This window comes from Nanorana parkeri, unplaced genomic scaffold (assembly GCF_000935625.1).
Source record: "Nanorana parkeri isolate BGI_ZX_2015 unplaced genomic scaffold, ASM93562v1 scaffold1276, whole genome shotgun sequence".
Taxonomy (NCBI): Eukaryota; Metazoa; Chordata; class Amphibia; order Anura; family Dicroglossidae; genus Nanorana; species Nanorana parkeri.
Window position 1 is genome coordinate 347,076 of NW_017307544.1, and position 22,458 is coordinate 369,533.

Here is a 22,458-nt window from a genome sequence, read left to right on the forward strand (position 1 = left end):
AGTGGACAAATCATGTGAATCAAATGCTTAAAGTGTATAATCTGAAACATTCTTCAAGACAAAGACAGAAATAGAATATCTTGAGTGCTGCTCTGGTATCAGATTGTGTGGAAGTGAAGCATAAAAACATGGTGAGATCTGATTTAATTATGTGTTACCATTTGTGTGCACATACTGTATTTTGGTCTCATATTTCCATGGCAATCCATCAATGATGTAATGCGTGTCTATATATCCCAGCAGTAGAGATTAATCTGGTATAGAAACCTACCAAATTAGCAACTATTTAATAATAGTTCTAAAACACATGCCTTTCATTTCAATTTTAGTCAACTAGATCTAAAAACTGACAATTATAATTCTGCACAGCAGCCATCCGACAATGTAACAATTTATGTTTAACCATACTGCTGCTGGAACAAAAGTCAGCAGGAACTTTTCCCAGACAACTAGTGAAAGCCTGTTTATTACCCATATCACGACACACTGTAAAACCCCCTACTGGGTAAAGTCAACCGACTTCAGGCAAATAGCTTAGTGGACTGTGGCAACAAAAGGTGGAACACACTTGATATCAAGCAATCTGCATATATCTAAATTATGCTGTCGCCATAAAATAATTAGAATCAAAAATCAAGAAAGAAAACACAACAAAAGGAAGCTTTAAAAAAGTAAGAACTTACCCAGTTCATTAAGACTCTGTGCAGCTTTAGTTATCTCCCTGCTGCCGCCCTGCAGCTGGCCCTGAAGCCTCTTACTAAGATACAAGATGCGTATAATTCTCCGCAGCAAATCACAAGCAGACTGTAAATAAAATAGTTTTTGTCGTTGAATTATTATACATTACAGGTTGCAATATAATTCCTAGAATAGCACCTAAAGTATCTCACAACATGGATTTACATTACAACGCATGTAACTTTTCTGGTACAAAAAATGCATTTAATTTTGGGTGGTTGTGGAGTAAATGTATATCTTGATGACACAGACAGAAAATAATAATTAACCAGCATCTAATCATACTAATTATCTCGCAGGATCAGTACACACTTTGTTCAACAGTACCAATCCCTGATAAAGGAGGACCCTTTGAACTTCTGACACGCGTTAGCTTTTTATGATACGAGTCTGCATATAAATTGAATCCAGACTTTACATGGTCTGCTTTTGGCAATTTCCTCTGTGCTCAACAAGTCCATATGCAAGCAAAGAGCTGACCTTCGGCCACCACTCCTGAGGGAGCTGCCCAAGGACAAATCAATCCCTCTACACTACTTAAGATCTGACTGAGAACACCCAGCGCCCCTACCTCTTTCTTCTTCAAGAAGAACTGATATTTTTACAAACTATATGTTGCTTGTTTCCTAGAAACATTTTTGTTACAAAGTTTAAAAAAATGCTTAAAGCGGAATTCCAGACAGAGGTCTGTCATTTCTGGTGTGTAATAAAAGTTACCACTAATGAAGTTCATGCCACATCCAGATCACTGCTTTGTAGTATAAAATTCATACTTATATTCATGACAGATAGTACAGCTACAGCGGTTCTTCCAGCGCGCTGTGGCTATGAGACCTGCAGCTCTCATACATGGAAGTACTAGAGTTGTTTATCTTATGCCCTCTCCCCTTGTCCGTTCACAGAACGTTCTTTGAATGGACAAGGGGAGGGCGGGCAGATAAACAACAGTAGTGATTCCATGTATGAGAGCTGGAGCAGCAGGCTGGAAGTACAGCCACATCTTCTGGCTGGATCTGGCATTGAGGAAAGTATGGATTTTATACTACAAAGCAATTATCTGGGTGTGGCAGAAAGCAAATCAGAGGTACCTTTTTTTACACAACAGAAACTACAAACACCTCTCTGCCTGAAGCTCTGCTTGCAGTGTACATATACACTGGCTTTGCTAAACTCTAGTTTCTTAAGTTAAACCTGATCTGGCTTACAATGTTGACAGCAGCACTGACTAAGTGACTACCGATATGACATTTTCTGGCCAAAACCAAAAAAATTGTCAGGCCGAAACTGAAACCAATTTTTTTTTTTTCTAACCTTATTTCTAAAAAAAATATTTTATTTTTATTTATGCATTTTTATTTTGTATTACACATTTTTATTTTCTAACTTTACGGTCATTGGCTCTGGGTAAAATATCAGGGGCCTAAACAGACCCCTGATATTTCCCTTTTAAAATGGAGAAAGAGATCGAGGATCTCAATCTCTTTTTCTGCAGCCCCTGTTATGAATGAACAGGAATCCTCTATACTGAGTGATCCTGTTCATTCATAACTTGCGTATATAGTATTTTTACTATGTTCACTAGGGTTGCACAGATACCAAGTACAATACTCGGTACAAGTAGGGGTACCGATACTTTTGCGCTAAAAGACTATACCAGATAAAAATTCAAAAATTAGGAGGCAGCTGCCATTTGTAAGGAGCACACGGAGCTCCTGGGATTTGTACATCTGTGTTTTAATGTACGATTTTGTTTTTATAAATATAAATAAAGGGATGCACAGATACCAGTTTTGCGAGTACAAGTACTGGTACTTGCCTTGTACTTACAAGTACGAGTACTGATACATTTTTGTTTGTCGTCATGTGACAGTTTTTCTAAAACAAACACAGACTAATGATTTCAGGACAGTGGTGGAGTGCCTGAGCTAGGTCCCAGCTGCAACCCTGGTAGTTCTCATGAATATGCCAAGAATCTGCACTGGTACTCAAAATGTATCTGTGCATCCCTAATGTTCACAATCATGAATGAACAGGAAGTGATGTAGAGCACTTCCTATTCATTCATATTTGGGGACACAGTAAATTACTATGTCCTCAATTATTTACAAACACTGATTGCTGAGTGTTTGTATACCGTTCTCCATCCTGACTCTTTCAGCTGTCACAGGGGGCTGAGCCAGGGGTGCAGGAGGAGAGCTCAGTCTCATTTGACAGCTGACTCCTCCCCCACACCACCAGCTCTGCCTACTCCGGCAGCCTCCGCCCCCACACTGCTCTCCATCCTGATCTGTCACAGGAGGCTGAGCGGGGCGGAAGGAAAGTTCGGCCTCCTGTGACATCGCGTCTCACAGCGCTCTCCTTCCCACCCAGCCTACTGACAGTTTCTCTCCTCACCGATGGACAGTGTTCTGTGTCAGAGGGGACACATAGCAAGAGAAACTATGGATGCACCGCAATTTAGTCTGAAAGATGGTACTTTCGACATTTCGGCCAAAGTACCATTTTCAGCCGATATGTTTCAGCGGCTGAAATGTGGGTGCATCACTAGCACTGACCTGTGTTTGTCTTCTGTGTGCTACTGTGAAGCCCCTTGGATAGTAGGTCCAGGATGCACATCGGGCCCTGACTTTTGGCCAAGTTTAAACCCTCATATAAAAAAGGGACCCAAGAGGCTCCACAGAGACGGATAGGAAGACTAACACGGGTACCTGCAGGACGTTGCAAGCACTGTTGTTACTTTAGATATATTTTAGGCCAAGTCAGGTTTGTTTTAGGGTACAAACTTGACCACCCGTGTACATGTAGGCACTTTCTGTAAAGAGACAGGTTTTACAAAAGAGATTTCCAAGAAAGATGTAAATGCCCTTTTTTATTGGATCCTTAAGTACAATTATGTGTAAGTACCTATTACTTTATTGTCTGAGTTTAGTACTAGATTTCACCATCATGAATGATTTCAATGGTTTTGTTACATGACTGTCACAATAGGCTTTCTCGTTATAGAAAATACATTTTTTTATTTTCAGATTAATAGTCATACCTGAAGGCGTGCCAGCTGTGCAGTGCGGGACACAATTTTGTTATAAGGATCTACAATCTTTGCTCTTATTCTACAATGAAAACAAAGATGATTTTTGTGTTACTTTAATACATATCTAACATTGACAATGCATTTTACCACTAGTATGTCATACATACCTGTCAATTGCACTTTGCAAAGCACCAATTCTAGCCTGCATCATCTGAAGAACGCCTGCAAAAATGACATGCAATAGGGAAGTAAATATAAGTACATAAAGAGAGACACACACATTCCAATGAACATCACTCTTGTTCAATGTTTCCCTTGTGTTATCATGTACAAAAGACACATGCAAATCCATAGCAATCCCTGTGTGTTTTTTTTATAATCATATCTGTGAGATATGTACAGCATAGCCTACCATATTTATATTTGTAGGAACTCGTTTTATAACTCCTTTTGCAATCCATCCCATGTGCATCAAAAACTCGTCTAATGAGGTTCTTTAAAATCTATTGACTGAACCATATTGCACTTCCATAGAGTTCTGTTGTGAAGAGCAGGTCATCAGAATTATTTTTTTCCCAAATTAAACCGCTCAGACCATACATTGCCAGACATTACTGGAGCACCCGACACTAATTATCTTTGCTCTTTTTAAAAATGTTATCATCCTATTCACACACATTTTCCTATAGTTAAGTAGAGACACAACCGGTAATGAGTGGGAGAGACCCGCCTCTCAACCTCAAAAGGATGGCGGAGATTTGCATTACACTGTGTCCAGGTTTTTGGGGCACAAGCCCCTTCTAGGTATTTAAAGTGAACCCTCGTGGCTGTGGACAAGCCAGCAGTCGTCAGACTTCACATGACCTCTGACCCTTCATCTTCCTTTTCAACAATGCTCCCACATTTCTATAATGCCAGGCTTTTTCCTGCTACGTAGACTTACACAGCAACTGTGGTTCACTGTTCCCCCCTCAATGTAAATGCTCAGAATAATAGAAAGCAATACAATGTATGCTAATGTGTGCAAAATGAGTGCCCAAGACAATTACTTGTTATCTATAGCAGCCAATCAACTTCAAACCATCAACATTTCCCAGTTAAAAATGCAAAATAAATTTTGAATGGCTGTTACAGACAAGAAAAGCTCTTCTCACTCACTTTGATAGATACCGTATATACTCGAGTATAAGCTGAGTTTTTCAGCCCATTTTTTGTGCTGAAAAATGCCCCCCTCGCCTTATACTCGAGTCAGCGTCACGGGGCGGCTTATACTCGAGTATATACGGTAATCACATAAAACATGGTAGCTGCTGACAAATGGATTGGTCGCAAGTGGGAGAAAGTAGCTAGCTGCACATTAAATTCAATCATGCAAATATGAAACAGCAAGCACATAAAATGTGAGAACAGAAAACAAAAAATTTCAGCAAAATGTTACAGTAAAAACTTTATTTATAATCGCTGTACTATTATATACTATATCAACAGTTTTAATGTACAATTTACAAATGCCATTATGTAAAAAATTGCCCTGTTAATCACAATTACATATATAAACTAATAAAGGATCTGATGACATGCAAATCATTTTAATAAGGAAATGCAGCATTTCTTAACCACTAAAAATAAATCTTCTAACACTTGCTGCATTCGCTTTACATAAAAAAAGAAAGCTGAACATATACTCTATGTGAAACAACCTGTGAACACAAGGATTTGGTAAGATTATGTTTATATATAAAACTTGGCATGGGTTTGCAAAATAGATCAAATGTGGTCAGAGCTCCACCTGCTGGACGACAAAGAATACAACAAGTAATCTATCCGATTCACATTGGTGGCCATGGAGATACTGTTCTGAGATTTACACATGGGGAGATAGAAGAACAAAAGGGGGACAACAAAATACATTAAGGAAGGAATCATTAGCAGGAATGAAGCCAGCAATCAAAAATAAAGTCAAGACCATGTGAATTAACAACTGCTAACTCAACATTATTTAGATGGTAAGCAAATGGTAAGCAAATAAGCTGCCTGAGCTCTGACACTATACAAAATAGCAAAATGCAAAATGCATGTCTGCCACCATCACATACACGAACCATGGATAAAATCAATGGTTCTGAGACATGCAGCTTGCCCTTACTTAAGGAACACATTAAGAAGAAGCCCTAAATTAGCTTCACCCTTGTTCACCATGTGCTTAAAGCCATACTACCTATGGAAAAGCATAATACACCAAAACACCATTTTTGTTTTTAGAGATCTGACAGGAATTTGCAATGATTTGTGGGAAGTGTCAGATGTTTTGTTTTAATCTTTGACTTGAAATAATAGTTTCCAATAAACTTTCAGTTAGTTGATTGTTTGTCTGTATGTTTTACATGATAATCCTTTAAACCTCAGAACCTTACACAAATTTGATTAAAAACAAATAAAAAGATGACCACACACAGAGGAATGCACTAAGCATGCCCATTATGTTCCAATACTAAGCTCATAATTCAATGCTACAAAAAGAATAAAAGTGAACATACAGTAGTTATATTGTTCTGTTGTGTTTTATCCATCCTAATCCTCTGCACACACGAAAATAATAATAGTAAATAAAAATACCCGAGGGTGGGACAACACTTTGTAGAACTTTCCTGCTGAAACCTAGGTCTTGCTGGGAAAGAACCACCACTCTATCATTTTTGATGAAGGGGTTTGCATGAAACCATGTAACCGACCTGCAAATGCTCCTGATCTTTCAGTCTATGATGCTGCCAAGAATTGGTGCCTTAACTAAAGATGGGAACAGACTTCCCTCTCCTTAATAAAAACAAAAGGTGATGACATCTCCATCTAGTCACTGAGTTTTTGATGCCCGAGGACACTTCCTAGGGCCACTGAAAAGCACCATAAAGATGACAATCTTTTAAGTTTTTTTGTCGATTCCAGGTACTGTAAAAGACATTAGCGGACATCCAAGCAGTGAAAGTCCTCTTCTCCCCATTTTTGGAGTTCTCACAAAAGGAGGTACATGAATTTCCTGACTTCTGTGAATGGTAGATACTACTATAGGCAGGTTTAAAAATGACTCCAGAATTACTATCCAGAATGACAAATAGGCTTCGGTGAGGCCTGCATGTCACCACTCTCCTAACTGTGAAAGCTGCCAGCAAGGAAGTCATTTTGAGTGTCAGAAACCTAATCAAGGATTTTTGTATGGGCTTAAATTGAGATTTGGTTAATCCATTCAGAACCAAAGAAAGATCCCAGGGAGCATGACTGTGTGCATCGCCCCGTCTGACATAAGCCAACCAATTAACAGATCTTATAGCTTATCCAGAAACACTGACAGGGACATAATTTGAACTCTCAAGGTACAGAGGGTCAGACCTAGACCTATGCCCTCTAGAAGGACATCTAGAATAACAGATATACTAGAAAGTGAATACTTCTTACTACAAGAGGAACAAAACCATGCAGATTGTATAATAATTTTTTTCTAGTTACTGTCTTACTGATCTCACATAAGGTGTCGATTATTCTACATGACCAGCCTTTTGTTTTCCGTAAGTTAGGAGACCAACAGACTTGCAACCAAGAGTGCCAAAGCAGGCGCAGTAAAACACAAACCACGGCCTACATAAGAAATATGCAAATATTGCTTTCTCCCCAGTATGAATAAATTACACACTATACACAGGAAATCGGAAGCATACTTATAAAACAATGCATAACCAGCTGTCTTCTTCCTTGCCACAAATTCACTTGATTGGCTGTTCACCCATCTTCTGTCATAGTTATAAAGCCCATTTGCTGTACCCTTTTCCATCCTGATGCAACTATGAAACTAAAGCTGGCCATACACCTTACAATGATCTGCAGACTTTCTATGGTCAGATGGAAAAGGTGCAACAGATTCCTCCATCTACACTTAACTGTGTGGAAGGAGTAATCTCCACCTGGGCCAAGCTTCCGTAATCTTGCTGGTCGGCCCCGCTGGCTGTCAAAACACCTGAACAATGCCTGCATCCAATCAGATTGTTCCGGTGTTTTGAGAGCCAGCGGGGCCGACTAGCAAGATACTGAAGGTTGGCCCGGTGGGAGATTCCTCCATCCACACAGTTTAGCATAGACGGAGGAATCCGTTGCACTTTTTCCATCTGACCATAGAAAATCTGCAGATAATCTACAGGTGTATGGCCAGCTTTATTCTCAATGCAGAGGAAAATCTCTCCTTATGCTCAAAGGGCTGGACAGCAGCCAGGCTGTAGCAGGTGATAAAGGATCAGTACGGAAATACTAGAAAAAAAAAAAAAATGACTAGGGCTGCTAAAATCAGCTAATTAGCACTTAATAGGCGATTTTAACTGTGAACTTGAATGTGAAAATGCATAACATGTAAAATGTTAAACATACTCTTTTCCACATAGAACTAGTACATGCGCCGGTCATTCCAGAGGTTGGCTTGTAGGTACTAGGCTTCGCATGAATACAGTTACATTGAAAGCACAATCTTTTATTAGCAGAATGAAATACTATACTAAGAATTCTAGTTGACTCTATCCATTCACCTAAAGTAGGCAATAACTAGAAATATAAACAAAAGATAAAAGGGTTTCTTGCAATGTGCAAGAATTATCCTCATGTCTGCATTTTGTAGTTCTCTGTCCTGACCTTGGAATAAAACTAAGCATGAGGCAAGAAAAACACTTCATATATCTTTATGGTCCGGTTATTTCATGTCTAGACTTCCAAGAAATACATTGTTTATGCATCGGTTGTGTCACTCTTAGATTTCAGATGAAATTTCAGCTACATAATGAGGACAGTCTTACAGTGGTAAAGTATATATCTAATTACATGAAATGCATTTTGTGATTTCTACTGTATAGAAACGTTTTCTAGGCTTTATCTTATGAGAAACATTAGACACTCTCTCTCTCTCTCTCTCTCTCTCTCTTCACATACCAGTTGTACTACATAATGCATATGCCCATTCCCAGACTGAATGTTCAGCAAAAAATGGTCTCAGCATCCCCAGAGTGAGTAAATATAATAATAGGTTTTTATTCTTACTGTAAAATCATTTTCTGGGAGTCCATTGAGGGACACAGCTCTGAAGAATTCCGACACATAGGGTTATGCTGCTGCTTCTAGCAGCAAAACCCCACGTCTCAGAATTCTTCAGAGCTGTGTCGAAGGAGAAATGTGCTCATTTCTTAGACAAAGAGAATGATTTATAAACGCGAGCAAAGGAAAGTGGTGAAGATGTAGCCCACAGCATATAGTCAGGTATAATCTCTAAAATGAGGCAAGAAATCTGCCTAAAGCTGGCCATACGCTAAGCAAATGTTGGCCAGTTTTTGATGAACCGGCTGAAATTCATACAGTGGGTTCTCCTGACTGCACCTTTCCGTCCCTCATTATTCAATCAGAAAATCTTTGGGCAAATAGTGATGGCAATCAATTAGCACCGCTGTCAGAAAGCTGTCCTGCCTATAAAAAGATTACAGTGTGTGGTCAGCTTTAGATGTCAGGCCCTGTCTTCTATTTTTACCAGCTCAGTAGATCTAAACTGATTTCACTAAATTACCAAACCCTCACAAATGGCAAAAAACAGCCCGTAGTGATAGACTCACTCATTTACTGAGCAGTAGTGATCTAAAGCACTGACGTTTGATATTCAACTGGGCCAATCCTCACCAAACAGATCTACCCGGCTCCAGCAGGGCATATAGCGGAGGCCAGGAGTACAGGTGAACCATTTCACTATAAAACCAATAATCCCTGTTGGATTGCTTTCCCAGATCCAGGGTTATGGCTTCCCGTCTGCTCAAACTCCTCCACATACTATTGAATGTTGTATAGATGTGTCCCTACTATTGTTACACAGCAAAAAGGAATAGAGGTCATGATAGAAACAAGGGAGCTACCAATACCTAGTTAGAAAACACTCTTTATCATATCTCTTATTGGAAACATACAAGGCCTGCCATTAATGGCTTCCTTTAGAGAAAGCTAGTTGCCCTATTGTCATGTTGATCCTCTGCCTTCATTACACCAGGTCACTGACCCAAAACAAGTAAGCGGATCAGCTGTACAAACATCATTGTTGTGTACTTAGTCAGTGGCTCAGAAAGTACTGTAGCCAGAGTATTGGCAAGACAACTATGTAAATACCATTTCCGGAAAGAGTTAAAAACAGTGGCAAATACATACACTATATTGCCAAAAGTATTGGGACGCCCCTCCAATTCAGGTGTTCCAATCATTTCCATTGGCCACAGGTGTATAAAATCCAGTGCCTAGGCATTTAGACTGCTTCTACAAACATTTGTGAAAGAATGGGTCGCTCTCAGGAGCTCAGTGAAATCAAGCGCGGTACCGTGATAGGTTGTCACCAGTTCAATTGCAATCCGTGAAATGTCCTTGCTACTAAATAGTCCACGGTCAACTGTTAGTGGGATTATAACAAAGTGGAAGCAACTGGGAACAACAGCAACTCAGCCACGCAGTGGTAGGCCACATACAATGACAGAGCGGGGTCAGCGCATAGTGCACAGAAGTTGCCAACTGTCTGCAGAGTCAATAGCTACAGACCTCCAGATTGGCACAACAACAGTGCGTAGAGAGCTTCATGGAATGGGTTTCCATGGCCAAGCAGCTGCATTCAAACCTTACATCACCAAGTGCAATGCAAAGCGTCAGATGCAGTGGTGTAAAGCACGCCGCCACTGGACTCAAGAGAAGTGGAGACGTGTTCTCTGGAGTGATGAATCACGGTTCTCTGTCTGGCAATCCGATGGATGTGTCTGGGTTTGGCAGTTGCCGGGAGAAAGGTACTTGCCTGACTGCATTATGCCAAGTGTAAAGTTTGGTGGAGGGGGGATTATGGTGTGGGGTTATTTCTCAGGGGTTGGGCTTGGCCCCTTAGTTCCAGTGAAGGGAACTCTTAAGGCATCAGCATACCAAGACATTTTGGACAATTCCATGCTCCCAACTTCGTGGGAACAGTTTGGGGATGGCCCCTTCCTGTTCCAACATGACTGCGCACCAGTGCACAAAGCAAGGTCCATAAAGACATGGATGAGCAAGTTTGGGGTGGAGAAACTTGACTGGCCTGCACAGAGTCCTGACCTCAACCGGATAGACTGCGAGCCCGGAGACTGCGAGCCCGGCCTTCTTGTCCAACATCAGTACCTGACCTCACAAATGTGCTTCTGGAAGAATGGTCAAACATTCCCATAGACACACTCCTAAACCTTGTGGACGCCTTCCCAGAAGAGTTGAAGCTGTTATAGCGGAAAAGGGTGGGCCAACTCAATATTGAACCCTACTGACTAAGATGGGATGCCATTAAAGTTCATGGGTGTGTAAAGGCAGGCGTCCCAATACTTTTGCCAACATAGTGTATGTCTCTATGGCAGGTTCTCACTAAATTGCAGAAACGTCACCAGCACACCAAATCCTTATAGGATCAAAGTTAGTTCTCACTAAAGCCCTAAACACATCACCTTTTTTTAATTCAGCTTGTAAATGTTAGTTTAGCTTCAGCGAGAATTTACAAAGCAGATAACCTCTAATGCTGTGCATTTCCAGGACACAACAGTAGCTGTCTGCCTTGAGGCAGGTTTGGTCTGACTGAAACCACTGACAAAAGATGCCCTATAAAGGATGATCCACTAGATACTTGTTCACTTGTGGGGGTAAATTACAGCTTCAGCTATTGAGCTCTGTAAGCAGCATGCTTCTTGCTGCAGGTTGTAAAGAGAATGTGGAAAACATGCACAGCCCCAACTGCTGGCTGAATAAACACAAAATAATACTCATATGGAATACTTAGAATATTTACCTGACTTTAAAAAGACAGCTTTACATTTAGCAATCTCATCCTTTAATAATTTCCCCCCACCACCATCAGTGATGCCCATCTGACATACTTTCCCTCCACCCCTAACCAGTGATCTTTCCTCTAACATCCGTTCCTGCCAGGATCTCTTCATACCGTGCATATGCGATACAGCCCCATTCATTCCCATGAGTACGCTGTACTCTGGGTGCCCTCCAGCGGCCCCTCGGAGTAAGGCTACATGTTTGCTAAAATGTATACTTATATTTTATCCTCTGTCTGTAACATTAGAGCAGGGATGTCCAAACTCCGGCCCTCCAGCTGTGGTGAAACTACAAATCCCATGAAGCATCTCTCTGCGGGAGTCATATCTGTGGCTGTGAGAATCTTGCAAAGCCTCATGGGATTCGTAGTTCCACCACAGCTGGAGGGCCGCAGTTTGGACATCCCTGAATTAGAGCAATGCAATCATTTCCTTCCGTCAATAATGTAATGCTTTAACATTCTAGCATACTGCAGGATCCCTTTCTTAACACCTTCATGACTGAGCTTCTTTTTAGTTTGTTCGTTCCATTTTTGCTGTGTGATTCTTCCACGGCAGTAATATACTTTCTTACTAAGTGCACCGACACATATTATATATTGTTTTTTAGAGGACAGATAGGGCTATACATGTATATCAAATATCTGTACTTAACACCTCACTTAGGACGAATAGAATATGAAAAAAATTAGAAAAAAAAAAACTTCAAGAAATTTTTTTTTACCTAGTTTTGATTATTATTTTTTAGAAAAATAGCACAGCTAAATAAATGCATTAAAGTAAATTAATTTATTTGTCCTTTATTTGGAAACACCTCACATCCCTAGGATTTTAGACATTTGACTGCACTTCTCAGTCTAAAACTAAAAGGTAACATTTTGCGTTTTTTTTTCTCTAAAAGCTAATAGTAGTCACCTGGCATACAATGTCACTGTCACTAAGTGTCACACTAAAGGTGCCCACACACCTTGCGATAATCGTACGATAATCGCGGGAAATCCCGCGATCGTATGGATTATCGCAAGGTGTGTGGAAGGCGTGCGACCGTTTCTACTGTACGGTCGCATGACTTTTATCTTAGGAACATGTTCGAAAACCCGCCGAGAATCGTACGATTGTCGGCAGGTGTGTGGTATGTTCGTAAGATAAATGCCGCATGGGCCGGTGTGCGCAAGTGCACACTGCCTGTTCAGCATTGTGGTCATCAGAAGGCCGCCCCTCAGCAGGGCGGGCTTGCGATTATCGCAAATACGATCTGCCTGTCCAAGATGGGCAGATCGTACGTTTTTTTAATTATCTTACAACCTTGCTTGTAAGGTCTGTGGCCAGCTTAAGTTTCAGTGACATACTTTGAACATCACCGTCATGAGGGGGTTAAATTTAAAAATGAACCACTTAGGGTGAAAAACAAATCTGCATTTGCAGATTTTCATTGTATATAAATACATACATACACACACATATTTAAATTTTCGGTTGTGGTTAGGCTGCTCCAAACTTAGGAACAGCCAATAATAACTTTAGTGACACTGATCCTTACTTACTTTCACAATAGAAACATGTAGCTAAATGTTTCTATTCTGTAACATTTAGAAAAAAGCCGGTACACGTCGGGATGCCGATCTATACCGGCTGTCAAGCGGTGACAACAAGTGCAGTAAATACCGCTCTGCTATCACTATCAGACATCCGATGCCTGAAAGGGATCGGGTGTCTGAAAAAGATGAACTCTTTCATTAATGGATACTTCAATACTGAGGCATCCATTAATGAACAGTAACCTCTGATCTCAGCGGTTACTGGCATTACAGAGCCCCAAATAGCTGATCACGTACAGTGTACGTGAGCAGCCATTTGGGCACTTATATGTGGGGACATACAGTGTCTGTCTCCTGTCACGAAGGGGTTAAATACTAAACATGGATGCGAAAAACAAAAGTTATTGTTAAAAAGTATTTTACAGTAGCCAAAAATAAAGATCATTCAATTCACCTTTCATGACATTGCAAATGAAAACTTACAGTAAAGAAATACAAACTTACCTTCTAGAGACTCCATACCAGTTGCTTGTGCCAATAGGTCTTCATGTCGTGCAACTACCTACAACAACAAAAAAATGATATAAAAGAACGATTCAAACATTTTCCAAGATGTTTAAAGCCGACCTCCAGGCAGTTATAACATCATAAAAACATGCATGCAGCTCTTTTTACTTATAAATCATAAATGTTATTTTTAATGCAAGCAGTGCAAGTACCTGAATTTGACCTGGTATCAGCCTCTTGTAATCCCTGTACAACAGCATTTCGACTAGGAAAGGGAAAATCAGCACAAGGAGCCAATTAATTGTGCTTTGATGCAAGGAATATGTTGATAGCAGGAGAAAGCAGAGTGGTGAAGAGATTAGTTTACCAGTGTTCTGTTTCTCCTTTTACTCTCAAGTTACAGGATGGTGGCAGGAACAAGACCTGTAAGTGTTAAGGAACTACAGCTGAGAGAACTCAGGGCTTATGTCCTGATAGACAGGGCTGTGCTGTGTGCCAAAGCTGTAAATTGCAGGACTGGAAGGGCAAAAATAAAAAAAAAATCCTATGGGAGGTAAAATAGCGTGGAGTTAAGACTAAACTATTTAATGTACCCATACATCAGCACTTATGAATGTGGCAGAATTGGGGTAATAACTAAGGAGGCACCGATATCATGTATTTTTATGAGTACTCGTGACAATGCTCCAATACTAATGTCTATGGGCATAGATGAAATGGTGTGTAAATGTACATGGATACAGAACTGGCTACTGGAACGTGTCCAGAGAGTATTGATAAATGGCTCTTTTTCAAATTGGTCTAAAATCGAGAGTGGCGTGCCCCAGGGTTCTGTCCTAGGCCAATATTGTTTAGCCATGTTTCTGTGTTTGCAGATGATAATAAAAATGGGAGAGTAATAGACACGGACTAAGACATTATAACATTACAGGAGAACCTGGATAAAATATGGGAGTGGGCAACTATATGGTAGATGAGGTTTAATGTTGAAAAATGTAAAGGAAAGAATTGTCAGGTTAAAAACAGGCAAGTGGAATACATATTAATGGGAACTCCACTAGGGAAGTCAGAAATGGAAAAAGATTTGGGGGTCATAGTAGGCCACAGATTGAACAATAGCTTGCAATGCCAAGCTGCGGCAAACAAAGCTAGCAGAGTACTGTCATGCATTAAAAAGGAATGTACTGTAGTGACAAAGCAATCATTTTGCCACTTTATATATCACTGGTTCGGCCACATCTTGAGTATGAGGTTCAATTTTGGTCACCAATCCACAGAAAGGATGTCCTTGAGCTGGAGAGAGTCCAGAGAAGGGCAACCAAACTGATTAAGGGGCAGGAGGACCAAAGCTATGAGACAAGGTTACTAAATTGTTCACGCTAGAAGTGAGGTGATTAAGAGGGGACATGATTTTGATGTACAAAATGTTCAGTGGTGATGGCAACATCAGCAATAAACTTTTTACAGTAAACTTCATAACAAAGACTAGAGGCCACCACCTAAACCTGGTGGAGAAAAGATTTAACCACACAGGGAGTAGGGGCTTCTTTTCAGTCAGAGTGGTTACATTTTGGAACTCTCTGCCACAAGCAGTGGTATCAGCAGAGAGTATTGAATCATTCAAAACTCATTGTAGATACCTTCCTCAGAGACTGTAACATACAGGGGTACATGTAATCTTAATGACTGGAATACACACACATACTCGTACACACACACAAAGGTTAAACTTCTTGGTAACCATGCAGCAACTGTATACATCGCTTCCACCGGTGCACAAATCCTCCTAAGACCCTTTGCACCCTACCCGAGACCTTCCGCTCAAGACATCAGGCTGGCACCCCAGTGCAGCAGCACAAAGTATGTAGCATAATCATATAATATTATTCTGCATTGCTGTAATGTATTGCAGTGATTTGTAGTCCTCTATAGCCAGTGCCATTCTGCATTGCTGCACAATGTATTGCAGTGATTTGTAGTCCTCTATAGCCAGTGCCAATTCTGCATTGCTGCACAATGTATTGCAGTGATTTGTAGTCCTCTATAGCCAGTGCCAGTCTGCATTGCTGGGATATGTATTCCTCTATAGCCAGTGCCATTCTGCATTGCTGTATAATGTACTGCAGTGATTTGTAGTCCTCCATAGCTGATGGTATTCTGCATTGCTGTATAATGTATTGCTGGGATTTGTAGTCCTCTAAAGCCGGTGGTATTCTGCATTGCTGTATAATGTGCTGCTGAGATTTGCAGTCCTCTATAGCTGATGGTATTCTGCATGGCAATATATTGCAGCTGCAACCAGGCCCTGGTGCTCCACCACTGTCTTAAAATGTATTTGTCTGTATTGTTTAAGAAAAACTGTCATATGAGATTAAAAAAAAAAAATTATATCGATAATTGGTATCAGCGAGTACTTGAGGAAAAGTATCGTTACTCGGTCTGGAGAAAATAGTATCCGTGCATTCCTAGTAATAACCAAACTACCATTAACAATTTTTTTTGCATAACTTTTTCTGTTATGTCTTTCCATGTAAACACTGGACAATAAAGCTGGCTATACACTGGTAGATTTTCATACGCATGTTCATATGAAGAATCTCGTCAGAACATTTGACAATGTCATCAGAGACTTGACAAATGTCTTTCGAAATTTCGTGTGATTTCAATATGCAATTTCAGAAATGACTGGATTGTCTTAAATGAAACCCACATTCCTTGGTAAACTTTTGCTCCCTTAAAACATTTTTCCATCCCGTTCCTTCAATTTTTTTTCGTCATTACGGGCAAAGTCATCAATTTGACCCCAAAAACGATTAGAAAATCAAACAAGCATTCCGAAAACAAATTTATCTGAACGAAATTCTACTGGTGCATGGCCATCTTTTCACATTGAGCATAACTGAAGTGAGAAGGGCAGATGATGGAATGAAGTGTCATAATATTTTTTTGGAGCTCAAATAAAATGGAAATGAGCTTTGGCGTACACCTGTGGTGCCCACCCTTGCGGAATGGGTTGTGGAAATGGACTGCATTGCGGACCTAGAGGGCCTCCTAGCTGGAGAACGGGGTGAGGGAGATAAATATGTACATACATGGTCCGCCTGGATCGTTTTCAGGAACACTGACGGATTCCAGGCTACACTCTCATCTTAACTTGCCTCCCGGAGGACACCGTTGGCCACCATGTCTGGGGGTAGGAGACTAACATCCCCTTCCATGAACCTCTATCTGCGCACCTCGGCAGGACCTCTCTCCTCTTCCTCTATCTACCTTTTCGCTTCTTCCCCCCTGTGGAACCTTCCCCCTGGCACCTTCTCCCTGAGCTGAGCAAATGCAGCTGGTTACCATTCTCATGTGTGCTATAGCCCGAGACACACAATGCATTCACCTGTGAGGTTTCCCCCCTTGCCCTGTCCTCACGCCCCAAGATGGGTGCTGTTGGGAGAGGACGGTGCAGGCTGCCCAGAACCTGTACCAACCTGTAGGATTTTATATAGAACATTGTGTCCTGTGTGCTATCAGTAATGTTATACTTTGAAACCACTTATACCCTGCCTACTGACCTACAGGCTTTTACTTTTCCTTTATCGTCTGTATTATGTTTTTTTTTTGTGTCAAGGTGAACTTGCATGTTTACCTCCTTGTAATGTATTTGAAAATTCAATAAACTCAGATTGAACTAAATAGAAATGAGCTGTTTCTCATCTCTCGTCTCAGGACTATGCTTATGTTTATCTATCTGTGCATTGCTTAAGCCACAGCAATGAATTTCTGGGCTTTGCAAAACAAAGATAAAAGGTAATTCCATTTTCTCACCAAATGTGAGAAAATAAAATTACCCATACAAATCTGCCCCTCTCTCCATCCCCGCTGGTCATACCTTGCATGGAACAGTCAATTTCCCCCACAATAGCCAGTGTACGGTCTGTACACAGTACACCGCACTGCAGCAGTGCACTAGGCATCTTGAATAACACTCGCAAATGGCAAGCACTCATTGGTCAGGTGACCATGCTGGCCAATGACTGTTCACAAGCCCCGTTCTTTTCTTTACAGATATTGCTTAGTGGGATGATGGCATGCTTTGGATTATTACCATGTTTAAATATCCATTTCTGGTTCAACTTGAACTTTTGGACAGATGGCATCATATTCTCATCAGGCACACTTTGATATGATGCAAACTTAATAGCTGAATCAATGACTGTAAGCTGCCCAGGTCCAGCAGCATAGCAATCCCAAAGCATAACATTCCCAGCACCATGTTTCACAGCTGTTAGAAGATTATTCTTCTGAAATGCTGTCTTTGGTTTGTGGCAAACATGTTTACTGTTACTCTGACCAAACAACTCTAACTTTGATGCATCAGTCCTAAGAACAATGTACTAGAAGGCCTGGTCTTTGCCTATGTGCTCAATTGCAAACTGTTATCTTGCTATAATGTTTTTTTGGACAACAAAGGCTTTTTCCTAACACAACTCTCATGCAGGTTGAATTAATACAATCTCATTCTGATTGTTGATGCATGCACTTTGACCGCAACTGTTACAAGAGGTAAAATCCTGCAATTAAATGTTGGTGTTGTTCAAGGCTTCTTTTAGCATCAAACGGTCAGCTCTTGGGCTGAATTTGTTGGGCTGGCCAGTCCAGGAAAAATTAGCAGTTGTAGGCAAATATCTAATTTGTAGGCAAATTAGCAGGCAAACACCTAATTACTTACCTGTTCCAGCGCCGCTCGCTCCTGGCTGAAGAACTCCCGGCTCACGAACAGCTGTAAAGGCGAAAGTTTGCGGGCGCATGCGCAGTAGAGCAGAGGGGAGAAAAGAGTAACGAAAGTGAAGGGACGCTGCCTGGCAGCCGGGAGCGCGCATGGTGGAGAGGCACTGTGGGACATGGGGAGTCTGCAGTGGATCAGAGATCTGCATCAGCCCTGGAGGGTCTGTCGGAAAACAGTGGAATGAAGATAATCGGATGAAGAGGCAACAAATAAGGTAAGTGTTACAGCAGAATAGGGACACACACACACCTCTAATGCCACTTTAATTGTCCATACTTCACTACATTACCTGAAAATGCAATTCTTTATCCAACTGACTGATGCCTTGAGCAAGCTTTGCAAGCTGCTCTGCAATCACAGCCTGATGAATGGACTGGGAGGTGTATGTTTTAACATCAAAATCATCATGCAAAAAGTCTGTGTAACATTCTGAAAAGAAAAAAAAACAAATAATTTACAGTTATTTTGAATGCTTTACTAAAGGATATTGCACTTCTTAAAAAACAATATTTTAGACCAACTATTGTTTGGGTTGTGAACAAACAATAGTTAATATTCCTTTTCGGTATAACTTTTAAATTTAAAGTGACACTAAGCTCAGGAGTTAAATCTTGAAAATGCCTTAACTATTAACAAAAATGTATCTTATTTGTGTATCACTTGGCTGTAGATCCTCAAATCAACTATGAATTGGTGCTGACACTGTCCTTCCTTCTGGGGGGTGGCCACTCCAAGCAGGCTCCCAAAATGGACTATAATCTCAATACAAATTAGTAAACTAAACATGAGATTGTAGTCCATCATGGGAGTGAGCTTGGAGTGGTGACTACTTTACAACACACATAGGGACCATGGGAAACAAAAGTAGCCACCCTTACAGAAGGAAGGACAGTGTCAGCCCCAATTCAGAGAAGATGCATTATTGATAATAGTTAAGGTACTTGAATGTAATTTTAAGATTTAACTCCTGAGTTTAGTGTCACTTTAAGAAAAAACAGGAGATGGCAGTAAGTGATTTTTTTGCTTGCTGGCTTAATATTTAGGTCAGGGCAGCTGCCAAACTTGCTTCTGCAAAGGCTAAACCAAGTAATGACGTGCAATGTGTCCAGGAAACATAAAACTGGAACTAAACCTCTGTTTGTTGGGTGGTATACTACTATAATTTAGACGTATGCACAACAATATTGCATATTATGGCACACTTACCTTACAAGTGTGCTCTCCTCTAGTGCTGTCCAATCCAGGCTGTAAGTAGCAGGTCTGTCGCCCGCCCACTTTTCTCTGTCATTGGTCACTGGATGACCACTGATGATGTAACTCCCTGGCACCATTTTCTAAGGTCTGCTTTAATTAGCATTTAGCCCTTGCAGTGCGGTGGTGGATTTTGTATACATACACACACACGTCTACATGTCACTCAGAAGTGGGTGTTAGAAAGTGTGTAAGCCCCCATTCACACCTCAGTGTTTTGTCACGTGTTTCCCAAAGTGCAACAACACTCCACATGAAGGGTGCCATTATTTTCAAAGGTGTCCATTCACATGTGAGTGATGTGTTGCTGGGAAAAGTAATTGAGCTTCTTTTCGGGCAGACTTGCTCATTATTAGCCCCATAGATCTCAATGTAAGCACCTGAAAAATGCATATAACATGTACCTACCGACTGTCACCCACTCCATGTAACTAGCTTTCCACTGGCTAATACACAAACATTCAAGCCAGAAAAACACTTCTAAAGTCCTGAAACATGCTCAGATCAGGTGTGAGTGCTCAGACTACAGGCACAGTCCCTCAGCAGAGGGAATTCAGATTGGTTCCTGCACTCATGATTAAATAAAGACATATTAAACATAATATTGTTAGTGTACAGATCTAGATCATTGTCATTGCAGATCTACCCCACAACTAAACTTCCACCTGTCAGTCTGCCTCCTCCATCCCCCATCGCTTCTCAGTGATAATATTCAACAAAAAGTGTCATGCAAGAAAAGCAAAGCTGGTATCCTATGACATGAGTCAGACAGGCGTTTAATACAACATTATTCCACTCACCGTCCCGCAGCATATCCCTGACAGACATCGCTCCCCCTGGATCTGAACCGTCTCTCCCCTCCATGTCAGCAACTCTGTCACTGCCAACCACACGTGACGTCATAATCCGGCGCCTCGGCTGTCGCGCACGGTACGTCACATGAGGGAAGAGAGAACATGTTGTAATGACAGCTGAGGAGCTCGCACGTCTTCCCTGCCTCTGCCCGGACGGTATCTTCCCTTCCTTTAGTACGCACACTGTCCTCTGCAGAACTGGTTATCTGGACAATCTTTGCTGTATGCAGTTTTCTCTTCTCTCCTGGGTTCTCTTGTTATTCTGCAGGCTTCTGAAAACATCGCTATGGGGCTGGGTGAGAAGAATGAGGAGACCTGTGCCCGCACCAGGCAGCCAGTTCCGAACTTTCATTATCTGGGAAATTCAACATTAAAGCAAAGCTCCGGGCAAATCAAATCTTAACCCTTGCAGAGGAGCTACCCCAGCACTGCAGGGGTTAAGGGTTCTGTCTAGGGAGGAAAATAACAGAGATATACTGACCCGAACCACGATCCCAACTGGTTCCTACAGCGCTCCCTCCAGCCTGTCTCTTCCTCAAGTGATTTTTTTTTTAGCTTTGAATAGAGTAAGGGAGGGTTATGACCCCTTCCAACTTTTTGTTTTTGCCATCTGTGTCCTATTGGGCAGATTCTCCTTCAGTACAGTACTCCTTAGTTGCACTTTAAGGCCGGTATCATGCCTAGGCAGCATCGTTTTTGCATGTTTGTTCGCGCGGGTTCAGCATGCAGTTATTTGCACATTTTTACGCGTGAACATGAAGACGTATGTTTTGACTGGCAGCTTAAGAAACATTGCAGTCAATGGACGAACAAATGTACAAATGCGCAAAAACATACACAAAAATGTCCAACTCGCTTCTGCAGTGCATTTTCTGGCGTCTCTATGAGGCAAAAACGAGCTTGAAACTGCCAAAAAAAAGCTCATGTACTTTTTTTCTGCACTTGGCGTTTTCCTGCTCAGGTGTGAACAAGGGCCGTTGGAAATCATGGGATTTCTGGTGTTGGGTGTTTAACCCTTTCGCTGCCAAGCCCTCCGGAACATTTTTCAAATCATCTGGCCAAGCCATTTTTGAATTTTCTGCAATTTTTTACTATTGATTTGATTTTCAACTGCTGCGTTGCTAGCGTTTGTAAAAGACCCCCCAAACCATATATTTTCTGAAAGCGCAGGCCCGGTAGAATAAAAAGATGGTGATACTAAATTTGTAGGCCCAATTGCGCAAATGTTTCTCAAATTAATTTTAAACCGTTAAAAATATACAATTCAATTGTTAAAACACACCAAAATCAGTATCCGTGCACAAAAAAAAATATTTTCTGACTAAATCTAAAAGATAAAACTGTATTGAGTTAATAAATAACAAATATTAGCAAATTTGTAATTGCGCCTTTTTGCGAAAAGGTAAAAAAATGAAGGTACGCAAAACTGTAAATAATCGACTTATGTAAAAAATTGTTTTGGTGTTTGTGTTGTGATAAAATGATACAGGTGTATATTTAATTGCAACACAAGGTATCACAACGCATGGCAATGAGTCACAAAGCTTTGCCATGCGCTGCCACAGTTAATTTAATGTTTTTTAAAAAAGAAAATAAATAAGATCATGCACTGATGCGTTCTAACAACGCACTGCAGCGCATGTGCATGGTGTGCACCACAATATGTGTGAATGTATGTTATGTGGAGGGAGGGAGGGGTTGTGCTTATTTTTATTATTTTTTTGTACACATTTTTTAATTTTATTTTTTACATTTCTATTTTTAATTTTTTTTACATTTTCTATTTATTTTTTAATTTTTATTTTTTTACTGTTGGGGGGGCTGCGGCGAAATATCTGGGGTCTAAATAGACCCCTGACATTTCCCTTTTGAAATA

General features: G+C 40.8%; 1 protein-coding gene and 1 long non-coding RNA gene across 3 annotated transcripts in view; one reads left to right on the forward strand and one right to left on the reverse strand.

Moving 5' to 3' along the window:
- COG5 (component of oligomeric golgi complex 5) overlaps window positions 1-20,639 on the reverse strand; it is a 244,561-nt gene extending 223,922 nt beyond the window's left edge. For both annotated transcript variants that reach the window (XM_018569023.1, XM_018569022.1), the window contains exons 1-6: window positions 20,529-20,639; window positions 18,767-18,906; window positions 13,698-13,755; window positions 3,937-3,991; window positions 3,779-3,848; window positions 684-804 (exon numbers count right to left, since the gene is read on the reverse strand). In XM_018569023.1, the coding sequence (XP_018424525.1) occupies window positions 684-804; window positions 3,779-3,848; window positions 3,937-3,991; window positions 13,698-13,755; window positions 18,767-18,906; window positions 20,529-20,631 (547 nt within the window). In that variant the 5' untranslated portion in view covers window positions 20,632-20,639. The remainder of the gene's footprint in view (window positions 1-683; window positions 805-3,778; window positions 3,849-3,936; window positions 3,992-13,697; window positions 13,756-18,766; window positions 18,907-20,528) is intronic.
- On the forward strand, window positions 725-20,903 carry LOC108797436. Its single transcript, XR_001941888.1, has 4 exons — window positions 725-806; window positions 6,836-6,839; window positions 10,519-10,522; window positions 20,893-20,903. It is a non-coding gene; the product is annotated as an uncharacterized LOC108797436 (long non-coding RNA).
- Window positions 20,904-22,458: the final 1,555 nt, after the last annotated feature.